This window comes from Chelonoidis abingdonii, chromosome 2, assembly GCF_003597395.2.
Source record: "Chelonoidis abingdonii isolate Lonesome George chromosome 2, CheloAbing_2.0, whole genome shotgun sequence".
Lineage (NCBI taxonomy): Eukaryota > Metazoa > Chordata > Testudines > Testudinidae > Chelonoidis > Chelonoidis abingdonii.
This window is the reverse complement of record NC_133770.1, coordinates 19344588-19367850: the sequence shown is the minus strand read 5'-3', so window position 1 is coordinate 19367850 and position 23263 is coordinate 19344588. Positions and strand designations below refer to the sequence as shown.

The 23263-nt window shown below is 42.5% G+C and overlaps 1 protein-coding gene across 5 annotated transcripts in view; it reads right to left on the bottom strand.

Moving 5' to 3' along the window:
- Positions 1 to 23263, bottom strand: part of DPP6 (dipeptidyl peptidase like 6) — a 799862-nt gene that overhangs the window by 436542 nt on the left and 340057 nt on the right. Inside the window, exon 1 of one of the 5 annotated variants that reach the window (XM_032775622.1) lies at positions 8703 to 9113. The exons of the other annotated variants lie outside the window; for them this stretch is intronic. Within the exon in view, the coding sequence (XP_032631513.1) occupies positions 8703 to 8759 (57 nt within the window). The 5' untranslated portion in view covers positions 8760 to 9113. Of the gene's footprint in view, positions 1 to 8702; positions 9114 to 23263 lie in introns of those variants that run through there. 5 annotated transcript variants of the gene reach the window in all.

The following is a 23263-nucleotide window of genomic DNA, read 5'->3' as shown; positions in this document are numbered from 1 at the left end:
TGCAGCTTCACCTATGTGTCTTGCCTTTGCCGACTTCCAGCTACACTGCACACTCCTACTGCTGACGTTTCCCTTGTAAGTAAAATGTCCTTTTGCCCTATCTAAAGTGATGCATACCTCTGTTCTTCCACCTTCACTCCAACCTTGTTTGCTTCTAATTCCAGAAACCTTAGTGTCATATATAAACCTAAGCTTCCATTTGCCTCCCACGTCTCTCCTGTCGCACGTCTGTTTATTGCCACCACTGGAATTCTGCCAGTATTTGTCCTCACCTTGACCCTCTTTGGCCAAAATCTTCATTTATGCCTTTACTTTGCATACTAGTTATTTCAATTCGCTCTTTTACAGTGTACCCCATATGTCTATTCTCTAAATGTCAAGCAGTCCATAATGCCACAGCCACACTTTCTTCTTGAGCTAGGGAGTGGTGCCAAGTCGCCCCCATCCTCCAGTACCTGCACTGGCTTCTTAAACATCTCCACCTCCAAAGTGCCCATCTAATCTACAAAACACTTTGTGGACTTGCTTTGACCACCCATTTCATTCCTCCAATGCTCTCAGATTTGCTACCCTGCTGTTCCTTATTTAAATCCCATTTTAAAACTGTCTTTTTTTATTTAGCCTACTCCTCCACAGCATCTGGTCACAAGTCGTGTTTCAGATAATACACTGAAGAGAAACATTTAGTTTAGTGGGTTTTTTCTATTCTATATGGTACAAAACATGAATACAAGGTATTTTGTCATTTACATTATTTTAAATTTGCTACCTTGTTTTGAATGCACAGTCTAAAGTGATCATGATTCATGGCTACTTAATATATTGCAAAGATCACAAAGGAACAGCATTAAAGTCAGAAGACTACAAAGCAGAAGATCTTAGTTCACTGGTTGACTGCGGCAGTGCATGACAGAATTTCTCCAACGCATCACAATTGAATCCAAGCAGCTAGATGCCCTACACGAGGACAAAAGGAGCCAGTTAATTCCTTTTCCTTGATAAAGCAGGTTTTCTTTTGGAGTTTAAAGCCGTGCCTTGCAAATGCTAGTTAACTGGCTACCTGAACAATTGAGTTCCTCTGGTTTCTAGCAGCACGTTCAGAGCATCCCACTACAGAAAAGGCAGCTGGGGGAAAACTGCAACATATGTTACCCACAAACTCCTCCTCAGCAGTGATATAGGGACAACAGCCACCAGATCTGTCCCAATAAAGCGTGCTGATGGCTAAGCAGGGAGATGTGCATATCCTACAGGCAATCTCTGCTTAAGCCTCCCATGGAGTCAGGACTACAACTTAACACGTGTACTCTCCTAAAGTGGAATCCCCAAAGAGGGGAGGAACCCTCAGAGCAGCAGTAGTGATGTGCAGTGTGTGTGTGTGTGGGGATGACTGTGGGAGATAAAGCAGGGGTGAGTCAAGCCCAACGTATTTTAAATGCATTGGGACAGACACTACCAGTTACGATGTATTTGTACAGTGTCAAACACAGCAAGGTCCTGATCTGGCTGAGGCCTCTGGGTTCTACTTCAATACACATTAAATACTAATAATTGTAAATGGTTATGTGCCATATTTACTCCTTTCCATCTCTGTCCCCCACTACCTTTCCTGAGGAAACTACAATGTATTGGTGACCTTCTAGAAAACACCATCCTAGCCACCATGGATGTAGAGGCTCTCTACACAAACATCCCACACACAGATGGAATACAAGCTGTCAGGAACAGTATCCCTGATGATGCCACAGCACAACTGGCTGCTGAGCTCTGTGCCTTATACTCCACATACACTTTTCAAATTTCTGATGACAAATATATATCTCCAGATCAAGTGGCACCGTATGGGCACATGCATGTCCACATATGCGAAATTATTTTTAATGGCCAACCTGGAACACACACTTTCCTCACTCTCGTCCCTCAGCTCTCCTTCTCTACCTCGCTACATGATGCATCTTCATCATTGGACCCATGGGAAGGAGACCTCTGAAAATTCCACCATGATTATCAACAGCTTCATCCCCACCATCAACCTCAAGCCTGGACCAATCTACATGGGAGGTCACTTTCCTAGACACCAATGGTGCAAATAAGTGATGTCACATTAACACCACCCTATACCAAAACCTACTGAGACGCTATGCCTACATTCATGCCTCCAGCTTCCATCGCGGGCACATTCACAACAATAACATTTGTCTACAGTCAAGCACTGAGGTACAACCACATCTCTCTCCCCTTCAGAGAGAGACCCAACACCTACAGAATCTCCACCAAGCATTTCTCAACTACACAATTTACCCGCACGAGGAAAATAAGGGAACAGATCAGCAGAGCAGACGTGTACCCAAGGCCTCCTAGCTGCCGAAGACAAACCAGGAAAAAGAACCAACAGGAACTCCACCTGCCATCACACACAGCCCCGCTAAAACCCTCCAACGCATCATCAGGGATCTAAACCCATCCTGGACATATCCCACACTTTCACAAGCCTTGGGTGGCAGGCCAGTCCTTGCCCACAGACAACCTGCCAACCTGAAACATATTCTCAACTCATAACATGCACGACCGCACCATAGTAAATATGCTATTCAGGAACCAATCATGCAAAAACCTCGATGCCAACTCTGCCCACAATATCTACAGACCGCGACAACCATCCAGGACCTAACCAGATCAAGCCATACCATCACCAGTTCATTCACCTGCAACGTCCACAATGTAATATACGCCAATCATATTGCCAGCAAATGCCCTCTGCCTATGTAAAATCGGCCAACTCGACAAGTCCCTACGGAAAAGGATAAATGGACACAAATCAAGAGAATTAGGAATGCAATATACAAAAACCTGTAGGAAACAACTTCAAACCTCCCTGGCCACACTATAGCAGACCTTACGGATGCCCATCCTGCAGCAAAAAAATTTCAACCAGACTTCAGAGGAGAGAAACTGCTGAGCTTCAGTTCATCTGCAAATTTTACATCCCATCAAGCTCAGATTTTCGATTTTTTTCTTTAAAACAAAGGACTGTTCGTAATGGCTTGCAACTACAGAACCAGTTCTCCTCCCTTGGTTTTCAACACCCTCAACTGCTAGAAGACAGGGCTATCCTCCCTGATTGAACTAACCTCGTTATCTCTAGCTTGCTTGCTAGCATATATATACCTGCCCCTGGAAATTTCCACTACATGCATCTGACAAAGTGGGTATTCACTCACGAAAGCTCATGCTCCAGAATGTCTGTTAGTCTATGAGGTGCCACAGGATTCTTTGCTGCTTTTACAGATCCAGACTAACACAGCTACCTCTCTGATACTTGACACCATCTTTTAGTGGCCTGTTCTCCATAAGCAACTTAGCAGCTTGAAAAAACTGCCAGTTTGATGCAATTTCATGTTCTTGAATACAGTGTTCTCAGGAGCCCTATTACAGCAATTTAATCTCTTGTGAAATAGATCAGATACCATTAATGGAATGAAGCACAAACATTCACTGTGACTTCCTGGAGAAAATCGTTTTTTGGATCTCCAGTATGATACGTGGTTTATAGAATAGCTATCAAATGAGAAAATTATCCTCATGTCAACAGTTTTCTCTTTAAAAAAAATGTGCATTTAACACACATTTTTTACTAAAAAAAATCCAGCTTTGTTTTTGGTCTAAGTCAGTGTCAGTTGCATCCCTGCTCCTCTTTTACTACTCTTTAATGTCAGCATTCAGAGAAGGACACTCCTCTCTGCCTTCTGCATAACTAGTGTATGCAGAGCCAAGACATCCTGTAGAGTTGGCTAGAAAGATTGGTATGCACATGTGAGGATTCACCTTTGGGAAAGAACAGCTTCCAGCTCCAGCCAACGCTCTGTAGAAGCATTGCTATCCCAGGCAGCTGAGATGATGGGATGAACTAGCTCATTTCCTGGGTGCCATAGCCCTACCTGGCCCACCCCAGACTACTCCTAGCCACCTGTGGAAGTTGGGTAGCAGATAGACAGTTTGTGCCACTGTGTTCCTCAATTTTATTCCAGGCAGCTGTTGTGCTCCCAGAGCCCTGCATCAGGGATTCTGATAGCACAAGCAGGCAGAACCTGGGTAGTGAATGAGAACTTTCCTGTAAAAAACATTTAGGCCCCAATCCATTCTCCTTGAAACCAATTGGAGAACTCCCATAAGACACACCAACACCAAAGTGATGGGCCCAATAGCCAGGAGAGAATACTCTTCACAATCTCTATTACAAAGTGACGTGAACAAGATAGATTGTGCCTGATTCTCAGGTACGCTAGGGCCTTTTTACACCACTCCGGCAATGTAGAGCAGTCTAACACTCTTTAAGGCCACTTTATATTGCCAGGGTGGAATGAGGAGGCTTCAGAGTAACTGAGACTCGGATTTATTGTACCCGTTCAATACAGAGTTATACATATTGTATAGCCCAGCATATGCAGCACACATCAGTGAGGACTTGTGGGACCAGCCATCAGGTTGGCAGAGCCTGGAGCAATTTAAAGTAGCATCTCTCGGAATACTAAACCTTTCAAATGTTTCAATTCAGGGAATATATTTGGGGTGGGAACCCCTGCTACAGCTGTAAAATAGGCTTACCCAGATCCCCTCCAAGCAGCCATCCTGGCAGGAGATGGGACCCTGGGACATGACCAGAAACACCCCTTCTGGAGCCACCCACATTATGCCTGGTGCCCCTTGGCAGTCTTTGAGCAAACGTGCAAAAGTAGAGGCAGACTTTAGCACACGGTACAAGACACTATTAATGTACTTCTTTGACAACACACTACAGTTCTGCCTGTGAAGTACAACGTGTAGTGGTAGATTGGGAGTATTAAACATTAATCTTTCCTTTCTTGCACTCCTCACAGAGCTCACATTAGGTTTCCTGAATTAACTACCCCACACCCCTTTACAAATTCCTATCATTTGAAATTAGAATGGCACATTTGAAAATAAATTTAAAAAAATTATTAACTTAATGACTATTAGAGAGAGCTATTCTATCCATCTGACTTCTTTTCATTTCCTTGTGGGAATATATTTCAATCCAAAGCAGCCCTCCTCTTTCTTGCCTTTTTATCTAAAATTTGGTCAGCTCATGTGACAACACACTAGGCATAAATGGTCATTGTTAACTCAAGCTTGTCTAGGAAATGTCTATGTGTCAGAGCAAAATCCGTCTCCCACTGCAGTCAATAGCAAAACTCTCATTAACTACAATGGAAGCAGGATCAGCCTCTTAATCAATTTGCATGTTCAAGTATGAAGCTAACCCAGCAACTGTTTAAATTATAGGCTTTTTGTTTTCAAAAGACAAGGACTGTTCTCTCGTTGTCTCTCTTTATTCCTGTCATACATGACTTTTAAAATGTCTAAACATCTCCTTTTACCATTATGCCGAGTACAAAATTTTGATGAAAACTGGTCCAATTATTTTTATGTTAGAATAGAGAACTATGTACATTCCCATGCCTATCACATCACAAAATGCCATGTAACAGTAGCAGAAAATGAGACTAAACCATTTATAAAATACAGTTTGCTACATGCAACAAGCAATCTTTTTTAGGCTACCATTAAAGTCACTGACCCAAATCCTCAGCTAATGTAAGTCACTGTAGTTCCACTGACTTCAGTGGAGTTATGCTGATTTCCACTAGCCAAGGATCCTCATATTTCTTCATATTCACTTGTTTAAATCTTTAACATGCAAAAATAGCTTTAAGAACTCATTCACAGGTCCCGCTAGCAATCCCCAAAGGCACAGGCAAAGCTTTGGTATCTTCTCAGGGCCTGAACCAGAGACCACTGAGGTCTTTCCACTGACTTCAATGGGCTCTGGATGAGGTTCTGTGACAACATGCACAGTCACTAGTATACAGGGCTCTCCAAACATTTGGGGGAAATCAGTATTGTGGGAGAGGTAACTAAGCATAAATAGAAAACTACATCCAACTCCCACCTTGGTAAAGCCATCACAAACTGTGGTGTTTAGATAGCATCAAAAATCACTTGAGGGCATCCTTCCTTTACTTAGGAGGTTTAATGTTATAAGTTGGTAAAATACACAGCAAGCAAGGAGGTAGAAGGTCTATTAACATTCTGGAGAAGGTAAGGAAAATGAACGTAAATTAGATGGGCAATCAAAAAAAAATCAAAATAAACATTTTTAATTAACAAGGGAAGGGGTGTTCATTCATTTCTTCAGGCTGCTGAATCTCTGCATAGTACATCTTCAGTCCTGAGCAATTCTATATTTCATAGTTCAAGAGCAATCAGATCTTCATCTCAATGCCACCTCATTTTCTTTACAGGCATACAAATCACTATAAAGGTTAAGATTTAAGTATATAACCTTTGCTTGTATTTTTCTGAAGGAAAAAAAAAAACTTTCTCTATCCCCTCCTGCAGTATCATTTATTGGCCATTTTCTGTTTAGCTTAGTAGCATAAGGAAAGAAAATATACTTCTGCCAACAGTGCAACTTGAATGCCTCCGGATCAAGAAGATGTCACAATGAGGAATGCAGAAAAGAAACAGTAACAATCTTATGTGACAGTAGCAGCTGCTTCTATAGAACATTCAGTCCTCTACACAGTCAGAGTAGCAATTTCACCTTCAGTTTTATCCCAGGTAAAATCTTCAGCTTGATCAGTTTCAAGCAAGAGAAGAATAGTGATTTTTAACAGCCACAAACGAATATCCAGTGGGAAATGTTTGGCGAACTCTGTACTACTTTACAATTATGAACTACTTACTTAAGTCTGATGGGGTCCTGTTCCTCATCTGGTGTAAATGGGTGCAACTGAAGTCAATGGTGCTGTTCCCATTTACAGCAACTTAGGATCTGGCCCAGGGTGTCAAGTCATTTTATGCAGTGGGAAAACAAAACAATTTTATAGCAGCTGGCAAACTTTTGTATTGATTCAAAGATTAATATCCACTGATATTTATATATGCTTGATATTTCTATGTCATATTCACATTAGGGCTTTGCTAAGGCAATGCCCGCTTTGGGAATTATTAAATGTACCATACAGATTGAATTGCTACTTAATTCCATAACCGATTGAAAACAATCAACAACCTTTGCATCATGCGAAAAGGTGGACACACATGCTGTGCATTAAAAATGGGGAAAGGTCACAAAGGAACAAGTCAATAACAAAATGGCATTAGGAAAGTAACAATACTTACAAACAAAAGCAGTTTTACAAAAGGCAACTGATTTACACTTTCTGAACCGATAGAGCCTAACTAATATCAACACTTTTACTAAGCTTGGGAAGAAGAATCGCTTTTGTTCACAAGAAGCAGTTTTTATTTTCCTTCCTCCTGGACATACAGCTTTGTTCATTTTTATCTGCAGCAAGCAATGACAATTGGTATGTCTCAAAACAAACAATGAAAAGACAGCGTGTGTGCTGTAGGTGACAGGTTTAGTTAAAGGCAGCCTCTCTGCTCTCAGGATCAAAGTTGTTTTCTTCACATTTTAACAGAACAGCTGATAAAGCTCTGGCCATTAGTAAAATGTCACCCTGAAAATAAATATCAGATTGTGCTACCTTTGGAGGCAGGACACCCAATGAGATTTCAACCTCTCCCTTCCCCACCTATCTTTAAAATGTAACATCAGGGGAAATGTTTGGTGCTCTCAATGTATTGAGCTAGGAAGAAACTATTTTAAGAATTAATTTGTGTCCCGAGAGATTTAAATTATCCTCTCGTGCTATCCTAACCAATGATTAAAGCTGTGAACTTCCAATCTTTTAAGGAGACAAAGAAAATGCAAGAATTCAAGATTCATCTTTATTTCCCTGTAGACTCTGACAATATGTAGAGAAAAGCAGGGTTGTGGAGAGAACAGAACTGCTGCTATGCAGCCATATAAAGAATCTCTGAAATCTTTGCCGTCCTTAGCTGTATCTCAGCCTGACTTCCCCTTATGTCACCACTTCTTATCTTGCATATCACTTTTAGGGCTAATGATGTAGCTCCTGCTTTTCTGACAGAGAAAGTTTCCCCCTTGCCTAAAAGCACAGAATGAAGATGAGCAGAGATACAAATTCAAAAACCTGACAGAGACAATGGAACAGAAAGGAAATTAAATCTTTGACTATGCTTGTATATAAAAACACAAACACCTGCAAAGAGAAACACATAGCTATAGCAAATCAAATTCAGATGTGGGGAAAGCAGCTGCTATTTCCATTTAAGTCAATGGGAGTTGTGCCTACTTTATACTATGGCTACATCTGGCAAATACATACTGGATAAACACATGCATCTGAAGCAACTGAAATCTACTTTTGCCATTTTGTGCCCAACTACAAAGTAGTTGTAAAAAGCCTAGGAAGTTCCACATGCAAAGCTTGGATTACTACAAGGGACCCCTATCCCAGCCCACTGTACCAAACATCACCCCCACACAGCAGACAGAGGAAGTTACAGAGCAGAACGCTCTTCACCTATACATTATTGATTATTGTTAAACATAACAAAAAAAGCCTCAAACAAGCGAACCACACACCTGCTCCACAGTGCTTTCCTCTCTCCGCTAACTAGTGACTCAGGTGGCAATTTTAGTAACAGCCAACAAAGAGAACAACAAAAACAAAAACCATACAGGAAATTGATAGCTATATAATTCAAATCTATATTTATTTCCAGTTGAGGAAAATAAACAGCATTACCTGTTCTTGTTGTTGGGCTTGTTTTCCTGATGCATTTTGTTCCTTGGCTGTAGTCATGCTCACCTATTTGTGCCCACTGCAGTGGTAAACAGTGTGTGAGTGTGTGTGTGTTTTCAGGGACACACACAAAAGCTAAAGAGATAAGGATGTGTAACTAGTCCATCACTTAATCACTAGCTGAGAGAAAGAGAGAAATTCTCCCCTCCCCCACAAAAACATAAAATAAAAATGTAAAGCAAATCTCAGTCTCTCTCTCTCTCTCTCCCTGTCCCTCTAAAATAAAATCAGGAAAAGAAGGATGCTGTGGGGGCTTCTTCAATTAGCAACAGCCTCTGCAATCGTCACAGAAACAATGATAACTGCTTGGCAACCAGCAACTGGCAGCTCAGAGCTGGAAGACAGCGATGTGGTCCTCACTCCCCCACCTCTACACACAGTCAGCGCTGGAGCTGCGCATGCACCAGCTGGTGTTGTAGCAGAATATGCCTCCCTCTGAGAATGTAGCTCAGCAGCCACTTGCATTCCCAGCATTTGGGATAAAGGATCTAGGGGTGCAAATGTTGAAGGGATACAGGACATGCCACATAAACTGCTCTCATCTCTCCACCCCTTATGTTTTCCTCCGTCCAGAGCAGGCAGATTCTGATGAAAGTGGCATACTCCACAAAAACTGCTGTCCCCCCCATATCTGCTTACATGGAAGTGCCCCCATCTCCTACCTGTTTGCACCCTCCTATCTATAAGGGAGATGTATCCCAAAGGCTTACAATCACTCCACAGACATTGAACCCCCACTCCAAAGCAGAAGAGGCAAATTACAGAGACTATGACAGACCTTTTTGGGGCAAATTCCAACAGATATCATGCATGCATCAGAAATTGCTCTGCACTCAGCTCTTTGCTTCACTGGCTAGAGACCAGCACTTTGAGAAGGGTATAGCATACTTCTCCGCTCCTGCCCCCACACAGACACCCACTGTCTTCACATTTTTTGGTTATTGTTGCTGTCTTACGCTAATTTCCAGCTGTCTCTGTAGGTCAGCTTACACATAGCACTTGCTTTAGCTCAGAGGTAGGTAACCTATGGCACGTGTGCCAAAGGTGGCGCGCAAGCTGATTTTCAGCGGCACTCACACTGCCCGGGTCCTGGCCACCAGACCAGGAGGCTCTGCATTTTAATTTAATTTTAAATGAAGTTTCTTAATCATTTTAAAAACCTTATTTACTTTATATACAACAATAGTTTAGTTATTTATTATAGACTTATAGAAAGAGACCTTCTAAAAACGTTAAAATATATTACTGGCACGCGAAACCTTAAATCAGAGTGAATAAATGAAGACTTGGCACAGCACTTCCGAAAGGTTGCCGACCCCTGGTCTAGCTGCTTTGCTCCCTGAGGATTCCTCTGGAATAAAGGGAATCGCTAGGGCTGCATGGAACTAGCCCTCAACAGGAGCACTCCTGGGAGAAAGGGGACATATGGTTAGTTGCTATATCTGGCAAACCACAACTCTTGAATGGCCCCTTTGGGGCCACAGGCAGTTGGGAATAATTTAGAACAGCTCTGAGGATGCTCTAAATTATGCTGGGCACAGAGCCAGCCTCCAATCAGCTCCAATACTGGACAGATATGAAGGTGCCATAAAGCCACCTTTCCCACCATTCCTCTGCCAGCTGAACCACAGCCCTGAACTGAATCCTACACTGTATTTCAGAATGTGATTACACTTTGTTCTAGCATTGTAGAAAAGTTACACACCCCTCCTCAAGGTCCAGTGCTTGGCCCCCTGCTGAGTCTGCAGATTGCTGTCCAAAAAAGTGGAATATCAGAGTATTTCTAGGGCAGGCAGGTGACCAATGTCCAATTTTTATTTCAGGAATTCATCACTTGGTATCAAAGTCATCATGGGCACAACTCAGCTGAAGTTGATGGAGATGAGCCTCTTAGACCACAGTGAATTTGATCCTAAATGCACAGATGGGACAAAATCAGGCTAATTTTTCCTAAGAGTCTCTCCACTAATTCACCAAAGGCCTTCTAAGCATTTCTCCATTACCACCAGCAAACTGAACTTCAGAGTAACTAGGACATGAAATAAATGTGAAACACAGGAGAGCTTGTAAGAAACAGAATATTATTGCCTGCCCCTACTCACCTGAGGCTGTGCAGTGGCTAATTCTTAAAGAAAACTGAAAGTAGAAGCCCTCTAACAAGAGGTTCACATTTAATTCTAACAGAGCTGGGCCAAACTTGGACCCAGGGTGATCAGGGATCTCATGCGGTTCCAGGGATTCTTTGCATTCTGTTCCCTGTATTCACTGCAGATCTCACACGCAGATAATTATCTTCAGTGGCAGCATTCACACCCAACCAGAATAGGATATCTTGGACTCTGTTCTCACACTTCTCAGTAGCCATATGTGCATTATGGATCATGCTTAGCATTTCTGATCTCATGCTGTGTGATACTGTAACACAAAATCTTTTCATCACAATCCCATCACATGGACCAATATCAGTTCTATGGTCCCAATAGATAGGTTGTTTGGGTTTTGTTTGTTTGTTTGTTTCCCCATCTACCCAACTAGAATTATACTCCCGGTCTTGTATACTTTTGGTGATTTTGTGTTTCATGCCTGACCATGTCTATTTCTCCTTCAGATATGCATAGCACTTGAGTCATGTTTACTTCCGACTTTCCCTCTTTACAGGAGTACTTAAAATACATTTTGCTTTTATTTTTCTTTGCAATTTGTGCCTAGAAAAACAAGCTTTTGCAAAACTGGTTGCTTTTATCGCATGCATGATGCCACACATTTTGTGCTGGAGTGTGTTGTGATGTGTATTGCGACACTTAATGCAAATAAACATGGTTTGAACTGTTTGTTTACCCTTTTCTTCTGCCTCCATCCCTAGGCATGCATTTTTCAATTTACATATTCTTTCATTGTTAATATTTTAAATTTAAGCACAGTTTTCACCAGCTTTGCAGATATCCCACCTCACTTGCAATGTAAAGCTAATTTCTTCCAATAAGCTTGGCCTCGGATACACAACATGTTCATTGTACAAATTAGTCCATTAGTTAACTATCCAAATTCACATTCAGCTTCGCTATCCAGGTCCATAACTTCATGTTCTGTGCTCTCATCTGGCAGCCAGCTTCTTGTGCATTTTGCTGGTGACATTTTTACTTGGATCCCAGCACTCCACTGGAATGTACTGTAGATGTCCATTCCCTCTTGAAATGCCACACTTAGACGCATGGAGGATTTCATCCTCTCAGATTTCTGTGCAATACCACTTTCTTCTACGAAAATACAGAAGCAGCAAAGCAACTATATTCTCCAGTTCTCTGACAAGTTCCCTCCCAAACAGAGGGATTCAGATAGCCAAACAGGTTGTTGCAGAAGGAACTGTTATGAGAACAGGCAGTGGCCATGTGCACCAAAAGCCATTGCCATTCAGAAACAGTACTGACTGACACAGGCAGAATAATCCTCATGCACGGGTGGTGTTCAGGCTTTCTATCTTGACCAAGCTAGCTTAGAGACTAGACTTCATTGTTTGCCCTGAGTCGCTAGTTACAAAAGGGGTTAAATAAACTCCTGTAACTTAACAAAAGTCTTTTTTCTGCAGAGTCCAGTGGCTTTTGACAGATAGGAGTTTACACCAACTGTACCAGTTAGAGTAGTGGGGGAACGAGCTGACAGAAAAAGATGTTGGTGGGATCCTCCTAATCCTGCCTGACCAAGCTGGAAGCTAGCCTAATTCAGGGATAGCAATTACCCAGCACTGTTAGGAAATTATGAACCAAGTGAGTACCAGCATTTTAGCTCCCTCTTGGTGTAGTGTTGATCTTTTCAACGGACACGTTTCCTGTCTGACGAAAACGACTTCAGTACCAAAGGAAGATAACATTACAGAGGTCAATAAGAGGGAGACGACTGAAGGCTTAAAAAGACTAGAACTGCCATGACTCCCTGTGAATCTCTTAATAGCTCAAGTAGAGTAGCTACGTCAAGGTGGTGAGTGTGTTCCGGAAGGAACAGTGACCCTTTTTACTATTTCCCGCCTAAATGAATTCCTAAAGGAATCTGTTTACAAGAGGCTATCTCCTGACCCTTCCCTCCATATCTGTGGAAGTCCCTACCCACCACACAGGGTGGAGGAAGCACTTCAGATGTCAGTGCAGGGGATCCATACCCCCTGCATATTACAGCACGGTGTATACCTTATTTTTTGCTTGGTTGGCCATACAGAAAAATCATAAAACATTTGTGGGGAGTGGGTCAACCTGAAATCAAATTTTTCAGTGAACCATGAAGTAAAAAAAAAGTGTTTGGGGTCAAACCAAACACCGCAAATGAAATATTTTGTTTTTTTTCCCCTAAACCTTTAGTCTTCTTTTATTTTAAAATTAAGAGTGAAAAATTTTGAAACAGAGTCATTTAGAATAAAAAATAGCAACATTTTGTTGTGAAAATGTCAAAATGAAACAGTTGGAATATTCAGAATTTTTACTTTTTAAGATTTTTTTTTAACTGTAATTGTTCAATACAGATCCATGAGATGTCTCGGTCATCCCGAATCCATCATTTGAGGATAAATAGTTTCAGGTGAAAAATGTTGCCCCATTGTACTGTACGCTCCAGCTCCAAGGCCACCCCTTACATACTGCGAACCCACCTGCCCCACATGTAAGCAAGAGGGCAAGGCCCAAATGAGGCTACTGGAGCCCGCAGTTGATTGGGAGGTAAACAATGGAGGCTGAGCAGCATCAGACGCATTTGTCTGGCTTTTCTTTTTTATTATTTTTTAAGCTTTTTCTTCGTCCTGTGGCAATAGCAACTGCATGATAGCCCTTCTGCCCCCAGGCCACACAGGACCCAGACTGAGCCAAATCCATCTGCTCATCTGTCATCAATACATTGAGAAGGATGAAGTCTGTGGCATTGCACTGGTGGAACTAAATGCAGTATAGTGCAGAGCACCTGCAAGCCCACTGAGTCCAAGCCATTAGTCCTGAGGATTCTATCATTCACATCTTTGTCAGAAGTCCTGAGCGTCACACTTAATGTAATCTGCTTTTGTGGAAACCAAGCCCTCTGTATTTCCTCTCTGATATTAATCAGTAACAATCACTGTTGTTTTGCCTGGTCTCCTCTCACTTCTGGAGTGTCACGTGACGTAAGGGAGCACTCGGTCTGGCAATCTGCGGCAGTGTATGAGCAAATGTACAACCCCCTTCTTCCTGCGCTCGCTCACATGCAGGTTGTAAAGAAAAGACCCTCCCAGCGAAGGTTTTAGAACGTGGTGCTGTGGACCTAAGAAGCGTTAGCAAGGTAAATAAGAGAGAACCAGCAAGAAACAACCTGTGAGTGGTCGAGTCCACAGAAGGGCAGGGAGAGGAGCTTGTCAAATGATTTAGCCAGAGCAATTTCTATTTTGTGCATGTGTTAATGTTATTAATGTGGAAGGAGACTGATTAAACTTGGATCAAAACAGACCCATAGGAGGCAGAGGGGAAGGTGTTCAATATGCATGTCGCTGCTTTCCGGAGAGAAGACAGGAGAGCAGGACACAAGGCTGGCAGGTTTTGCAGAAGCAGCAGCAGCAGCAAGCTGCTGGGAGCTCCCAGTGGCTCTGCTCCGTAGCTGAGCTATCTGCTCAGCCAAAATGTGCTCTGGGCCCCCTAGGCTCAGCAGCTGTGGCCTGCTGGAGAGGAAGCTCTGCTCATTCTCCAGGCCTGACAGAGAAGGGCCGCAGCCACCTCACCCCTCCCTGATCACAGCTCTCCTGCAGTGGAGGGAGCTTAACTTACCCCCTAAGTGCCAGGTGGACTGGGCTCGATTGCCAAGCACAGGAAAACAAGTCAGCTGGATTTGTGCATGGCAGCCCGTTAGCAAGACTCATGTCTAAATGTGTCCCCCCCTTCAGCTTCTTCTGGGAGTGTAATGTATGGTTTCCCTTCACAAGCTCACAAAGTACGTTTGGAGAAGTCTGCACACCCTCAGGAGCAAAAAGGGCACATTGTGGCATGACGCTGCACTTTGTAGCCTTCCTTTGCTTGCTGGTGGGTGGATGTTAGAAGACTCATCGCTGTGCCCAGATATATACAGCACGGGCTCCGTACTTATGATAATCAAAGGACTACCAGCACACAGAGAATCAGATCCCAGAACTCCAGGCCATAATTATATAACTTAGAGCTTGGTACTCCTTCGAGTAAAGACCCTCTTTAAAAAGATTTCTGTTTGTGGAGACCAGAGTACTTTGGCTGTTTATTCTTTTAGCTTTTTATTTGTTCTCTGGACTTCCTTCAGATGGGGAGAATTTGTTTCAGAAAGTGCACGTTGTGCCCTGCCCCTCTCCATGAACGTGCTGACCTCACCGACAGGGATATTACAGTAATGGCCTCAGTCACAATGGAGAACCTGAAATACTTAACGATGAGCTTAGTGGACACACATCTCTACTCCTATGAAGGGCAGCAGAAGCACTTATAGGCATTACCTCCATCCCACCTTCCATACTACTTGCCACCTATATATCTTACTGCCAGTGGAACAGCTAACACACATATAACCTTGCTCACAAATACCCATCTCTTAAGAAGAATTGATAGTTTTTAAAGGACCTGCTGCATCACAAAAGATATTTTGTTGGAAAGGAAAAGAGCACCATCATTCAATAATGTGAACAAATGAGCTTTATCTTGCAATAGTCTTGCCCTTGGTATCCATCTCCTGGTGTCTCTGTAAGGCCCTGATCCTGCAAAAAAATACCTCTGGGGATGTCTACACACCATGGACTCCCACACACTTCAGTAGGACTCTGCATGGGCACAGGGCCCGCCCATGCAGATTGCTCTCCAAAGATCTAGTGTGCTAGAGACATTAACAGTTCAAAGATGAAGTTACAGATGAAAATACAAAAAGCTTCTATTATCCATGACCTGTCCATAAACTGCCTTAGGAAGAAACCTATTTAATGCAATATTTTTGGTCAATAGCTTCAGCTAATTTAACGGATATCAGTTAATTGTGTATTTAGATAAATATCTGTTGCTACAGAGGCCACACTTAAAAGTGTTTCTACTGTTTTTACTAGTTTGAGAAAGCCTTCCATTCCTGTATGTCAAATGGATGATACTGAACTGCTCCCATCCACATCCTGGTGGGTGTGGCCAGAGCAATCCCAGGCCTGTAGAATGACCCGAAGGGGCTCTTATTGTTGACACAATTTAGAAGTTGCTCTAAGCTGTGCTCCCAGAATTGAGAGGGTGGGTGTAGAAAGGTAATGTAACATCACTATAATAGGTTTACTTGCTGAATAATAAAGCAAGGTTTATTTGCTGCCCACGAGATGTTTCTGGGTGCTATACAGAATTCCAGACAGGCTGTGTTCTTGGTAAGCAAAGGAGAAAATGCTGGGACTCAAGCTGTGAAGAAGCCTGCTTGTTTGTCTGTAACTTGTATCACTTTTGTGTAATAAATGTCTCCTGTCTAAAGTGGACTATGACTCCATGAATCATGAGACCCATCTCTGCCCCACACCCATTTGGATAATGTGTGCAGCTTGGCTGTGAGAATCTGGCTCCTTGTAAATAAAGATTAATCATATGTGCTAATACGCAGGATTCACGATTTAAAGGGATTATGTTTTACAAAAAAGTTTCTCATGATTATTTACTGGGGTTGTTCCTTGAATCACTGAATACTTTTCACTATCTCAGTATAATTCCAAAGGTACACGCATATGATTATCATAGTCACTTGGTTTTTTATTACTGCTGCTTATAATATGGATTTTACTACCATTTTCCCTTTCTTCTCTGTCCCTGCTGGAGTGACCTTGGCAGCTGTAATGCAACAGATGCCTAGTTCTAGCTATTTATCTGTAGGGGAGAGAGTTCTGAGGTCCCAGTGTCAGTGCCAGCTGTGAAATAGGGTCCTCATGGCCTGGCTTGCCCTTCTGCTCCCTCAGTCTTATAAATCAGTCTTCACTGAGGGAAAAAATCCTCCCTGTTTATTTTTGCATAGGTTCTGAGCTAATTCCTTGTTGCTTGAGCGGGATTTTTGCTTCTAGTTTGGAGGTTTATTTACTAACAATTTTAAATTTATTATTGAAATGTGAGATCCATAAAATGACCACTCAAGTATTCCAAGCACACACAGCACAAAATGTAAGCTCTCCATTAATGAAAGGAAGAGAGAAGTAAAAACCCCACTATACTCAAAAACAGAGAATCCACATCTCTTAAGCAGCTGCAGACATATTAGGTTTGACTATGTAGTCCCCTTTAATGCTTGGAAAGGAGAGAGCTTCATCTTCATTTTATCTATAACTGTACAGATTTATAGATTGAATAAATTATCTGCATGTAAGATAATAAGTGGTTTTAATGTAAACGTTACGAAAGATCTTATGTAAGCACATACCATTGCCTCAGAGATCTTGTACATAAAAGACACAGCTGGAGTGAGTGGCTATTTAAGCATTTGTTTTATGAAGTATGCTTTTCATTGCAATGATTGTTGCTTTTCATTTATTTTACATTGGCCTTAAAAACAAGAAAGAGGGTAAAAATACTTGACTTCACAATAAGATTACTGTGGTTTCAGTGAAGCAACCCATGCAATACAATGATACAAGATAGGTAATTAAAGGGACACCGTAAGTCTAATATACAACCCTGCCCTAAAAGTGACATATTTAGCCACAGCTCATACCACCTCATCCTGTGAGGTTGCACAAATAGCAGATATGGGCTAGGTCAGATTTGATCCTGAAACATGCTGAATGCCTTCCATTTCTATAAAAAGAACAGGAGTACTTGTGGCACTTAGAGACTAACAAATTTATTTCAGCACAAGCTTTCGTGGGCTACAGCTCACTTCTTCAGATGCATAGAATGTAACACACAGACAGGAGTTCCATTCTATGCATCTGAAGAAGTGAGCTGTAGCCCACGAAAGCTTATGCTGAACTAAATGTGTTAGTCTCTCAGGTGCCACAAGTACTCCTGTTTTTTTTGCAGATACAAACTAACACGGCTGCTACTCTGAAACCTTCCATTTCTATTGAAGTCAATGGGAGCTGAGGGCACTCAGCACCTCCAAGGAGAGGTTCAGCACCCAGCAGGATCAAGGTGACAAATCTCACAAGCTCAGCAGAGAGCTCAAGCCAGATCTGAAATGGCTGAGATCTCTCCTTCAGGTGCTAGAGGAAGTGGTGTGATGCAGGAGGTGACACTCTTTCCTGTAGGTCACTTCTGAACCAATGCCTCAGCACTGGATGAGATGAACAGTTTCAGAAATGACACCTGCTTGTCAAAGATTTCACTTAATACCAGAGGTACAGGAGTGTGGCTCTTGGTACCCTGGTTAAAGGTCCTTGAATACTGTCAATCTAAACGCCCACTGAAGTTTAACGGCATGTGGCATTCTTCCACACTTCCTGCCCTGAACTATCATTGTGGGCTGTGACGGCTGCAGCCATTTGGAGATCCCGTAGGACTGAAAGGTGTTACGTGTAAACATATGTTATTACATTTTTGGTACCATTCATCTGATCCCGACTGTTTATTCCCCCCAAAGCAGCATTTTCAAGCGCACAAACAGCAAACACACTGCAGGAGACTCACTTTCTCTCTGTTGACAGGCACACAAAAGCCCATATTGCTTCCCCCTCCTGTGCCTCCCTGCTCTCCTCCCTCCCCCAGCTTTTTTTTTTTTGAGAGAGAGAGAGACCACAGAAATATCAACTATATAAAAGCAATGTGCAAAGTGCAAAGAGAGTGGGGCAGAAAAAGATTGTAGGTACAGTAATGTCACTTTAGTAGCTGCACACAAGAATGAAACAAAGGGGCACAGAGGGAGAAAGCACTAAGTACTCTATATAACTATGTACCCTCAACATACACTGCTGCTATTGCTCTCAAATGTCTGCCCTTTTCAGAATATATTGTAAAAGCATATGATGGCTGTAGTATGTTCCCGGTGTTTTTAATGCCCTCTAGTGGAAATGCTAGTTATAGAACAAGAAAGGCCCACCCAGAATCCGTAACAGGAAGCTGGGTGTGTCTATGTTTGAAGCGTGGGGAAAAGATGAAGGATGTCTGCTTGTTACTGGCAAAGCCTCAAGATTTCACTCACTTCTTACAATGGAATCAGTCAATAAGCCGCTTTCTGTAAATTTTCAAAATGGCCTACTGATTCTGGGTGCCCAGCATGACACACCTGGTGCTGAGTGCTTTCAGAAAATGATATAGCACCAATTTCCACTGTCACTGCTGGGATCCGGCATGAAACCAAATTCACTCCCCTGCAACCAGCTGATAACATGTAGAAAGCAGATGCTTTACCACATGCCATGGAAAGTTTTACTATGTATAATTCCTGAATACACTGACCAATACCAATAGCTGCATAAAGTGGTGTAAGAATGGGCCAAATCCCACAGTTCTTATTAGTTTTACTTTCTTCACTCCTAATTCAGATGAACTCGTTCTGGGCTAAATCATGGGTGAAATATTTGCCCTTGGGCAGAGGGCCAGCATGCGTCCTGTGTACAACATAAACCTAATTTCACAGATATAAGTGGGGCATAGGCTGTTTACAAATCCTCTGTGTCAGGTGAATTCCACCTCCAGTAAAGTATTAAACATCTAAAACATCCATTGACTTCAGTGGGCACTGAATGTGCACAGCAGTATCATACCAGAAAATCATTGGAACACTGCTTAAAAAGAGATGGCTCAATCTGGCTCAGGCACTGGCCCACTGGAGTTCGCCTGCATAAGGACCTCAGAGTGTGGTCCATATGTATGTTTGTGTTAATATGAATAAAATTCACTGCAGCATTTCTGAAACACTGAAAACGAGACTGTCTGCTATGACATATTTAATAGGATTGTCCCTCCATGTAACTCTGAACTGACAACTAGTATACATCCACGCTATACTACTCACAAATGAGCTTGTGCGCAGTAAAAGCTCTCTGATCATACTATTGTTCTGTACATTCTGCCACATTGTAAGAGTAGCAAGGAAAAAATAATGGTTCAATCATTGTTTCAAGGTAGTTTATGACAGAATAAAATGAGCACATCTCTGAAATGCACCTGATGCAAGGCACTTTTCATTTTTTATAAAATAGCACGAGGATGAAAGTTTCAGATACTTTGGGGACGACAGGAAGTTCTACAGTATCCGAATCTGTCTCATACGTAACATATAAATAGGCAAGAATGTGCAAAGTCCTTAGAAATGAGCATCCCACAGGAAGCCAAGGAAGTATGAAACTCCAGCTTTCCTAAAAGCAACTAGAACTGTGATACTCAGATTTCAGTGATTCAGGAGTCAAATTAGCAATGAACATTACCCAAAATAGCCACAACAGTGTGAATTCATTGTTTCATTTACTCTATATAGTTATATAAATTCTCACAGCAAAAATCACTGACCAAGTATTCTACAATTGGCTAATAACATAGTAATAGCATCCTGATTGGTTAATAACTTGGATTGCTTAATAATTAAACGACACAGTCTTTTAATATCATGTGCTGCGAAGAGCCGCAGGAAACACATTCAAGAGCCATTTGTGGCTCCTGAGTCTCAGTCTGAGTATCACTGAACTAGAACATGCTAAAAGACCACCAGCAGAATCACAGGGACAACAATGCACACAGTATTACAATATAATAATATGTCCATATGGGGCAAACATGCACAAGAGTTTGGCTTTTAGAGCTCACTAGCACAGCTTGTGGAATGTCTGCTTGGGGAACTATGGAAGGACAGATGGAGGGGAGGAGGAGGAGGAGGAATATCCAATTTTAGAGTTGCTGTAAAGTACAGGAGTCAATACCAGAACAGTATTTGAATCATCACGAGCTTGAGTCAGCCTGCTTTGTACATGTTTTTTTTTGGAAGGTCCAAGGTTTATGCCTAGCTCCACGTCATGTGTTAGTGTCCACATGTGGAAATATTTGCAGTTGTAACGGGACTGTGTTAGGAAAGCTTGTACGGATTTGCTTTTATTCACACTCTGACATGAGAAAAAACAAGCTGCAAAGCACACAATGCATTGTGCTGCAGAACAGGTGTGCCAGTGAGATACTGCAGGGACAGGATTTTATCATACTCCCAAATACCTTTATCATTTTATTTCAAATATTACATGGAGATGGGTCTTCTGGTTATATTTCCTAAAGACAGACATTGTGCATATTGTTTAGACAGGGAACGGGACCTTTCTCTTTGCTCTGTTCCTCTCCTCATCCCAGCCCAATGATTTTTATGGGTCAAAACTTGTATTGTGTATGCAATGGTCTGAAACTTGATTTAGAGGAGTGACTGTTCCTGGTGGCCTGTAGAATAAAACATTTTGCGAATGAAGCTATTGGAGATTGGAATGTTGGGAAAGGAAGCTGACTCATGATGATATCTTGTTTTACAAAGCAGTGCAGTGAATTAAATAGTTGGTGAACTCTCAAACTGCATTTTTGTATTAAGTGTCAAGATGGTTTTAAAAATGCTAATGACACCTTAGAAGGGCTAAAATGAGGAGAAAGAATTGGAGGAAGTGGACACATTCCTTTTTCCCAGTGAATATAATCCTAGCAAGGAAAGGAAATTTGGCAAAAAGGTTAGAGGTCAAGCACCAGGGAATCATGTCCAAATTATACCCTGGGCTTTTGTCTTATAGTTATGATCCTTCCTGAACTTGGAAACAGGTCCTCCTTCCACAAAGGCAAGATCATTGAAGTCAATTGGAAAACTCCCACTGACTTAAATGAAGCCGAATAAGGCCTTTAATTACTGCTTAAGAGTTAAATCAACAGACAAGATTTCAAAACTAGATGGTTTTATTTTCAACAAGGTTTCCGCTCCCTGCCACTAGGTGTATGTGTTTGCCCTTTGAAAGGACCTGTGTTACACAAACCTCAGGCCACGTCTACACTACGGGATAATATCGAATTAGCTAAAATCAGTTTTATAAAACTGATATTATAAATTCAATTTCATGCGGTGTTCACCAAACCTCAGGCCACGTCTACACTACGGGGATAATATCGAATTAGCTAAAATCAGTTTTATAAAACTGATATTTATAATTCCAATTTCATGCGGCCCACTAGCACATAATTCCGGCGTTGTGTGGCCCATGGGTCCAAGGGCTAACGTCGATTTCTGAAGCCGTTGCATTGAGTGTAGCTTTTCCGTAGCTATCCCATAGTGTCCCGCCAGTCTCCCCGCCCGCGTGGAATTCTGGGTTGAATCATTATTTGTCGCGGGTGGCTCTGGGTAAATGTCATCAGTCATCTCCTTCTTCGGGAAAAATATCAGCTGACAATTCCTTTCGCGCCATTTTTCTGGATTGCCCTGGCAGACGCCATAGCACGGCAACCATGAGAGCCCGTTCAGCTTTTTTTTTTTTCCGGGGCACCGTATGTGTACTGGATGCCGCGGAGAGAGAGGCAATACTCCAGCGCTACACAGCAGCATTCACTTGCTTTTGCAATGAAGCAGAGATGGTTACTTGGTAACGTTCTGTACCGTCTACTGCCGGAGAAACTGGCAATGAGATGACGGTTATCTCTCCCCTCTGTACTGTCCGCTGCTATCATGAGTGCCCCTGGCTGAAATCGCTGGGGCGCAACGCAAAAGCAAAATTGGGATTGACTCACTTGGGACTGAGTCAATCCCTCCTTATGGTTTCTAAAATAGAGTCAGTCCTGCTAGAATAAGGGGCAAGTGTTTAGAGGACCAGTGTATCAGAGCACGGCTGCTCTGTGTCAGTATTCACAGGGGGGTGCCCCTGCAACAACCCCATCCTTGCTCCCTCCTCCCCCAACCTTCCTGGGCTACCGTGGCAGTGTCCCCCCCCATTTGTGTCATGAAGTTATAAAGAATGCAGGAATAAGAAACAGAGACTTGTTTAGTGAGATAAAATGAGGGGGAGGCAGCCTCCCGGGCTATGACAGTCCAGGCAGTACAGAATCTTTCTTTACACAGGAAAGGAGGGGGCCTGATGAAGCTCAGCGCCCAGTTGCTATGATGAAGACAGTTACCAGCCGTTCTGTACCATCTACTGGAGTAACTGGGAGTCATTCCCATTTTTACCCAGCGCCACCGGCAGCCTCACCTGAGGCCAGCCAGGAGCACTCACGGGCTGATGGCGACGACATATATCAGTCATATTGTACCGTCTACCACCGGGGAGGGGGGAGGAGCGATACTGCTTCTTCACTGCTGCAGCATCGCGTCTACCAGCAGATTCAGTACACATAGGTGACATTGAAAGAAGTCAAGAAATGATTTCTTTCCCTTTTCTTTCACGTGGTGGTGGTGGTTGAGGGAAACTGAGGAGCTATTCCTGAACCACGCCGAACACTGTGTTTGAACCTAAGACATTGGGAGCTCAGCCAGAATGCCAAATCACTTTTTCAGAGAATGCTGTGACTGTGGATAGCTGGAGTCTCAGTACCCCTTCATCATGAGAGTCCATTTGGTCTCTGCTTCCCGGTTACGCTTGTCAGCAGCGT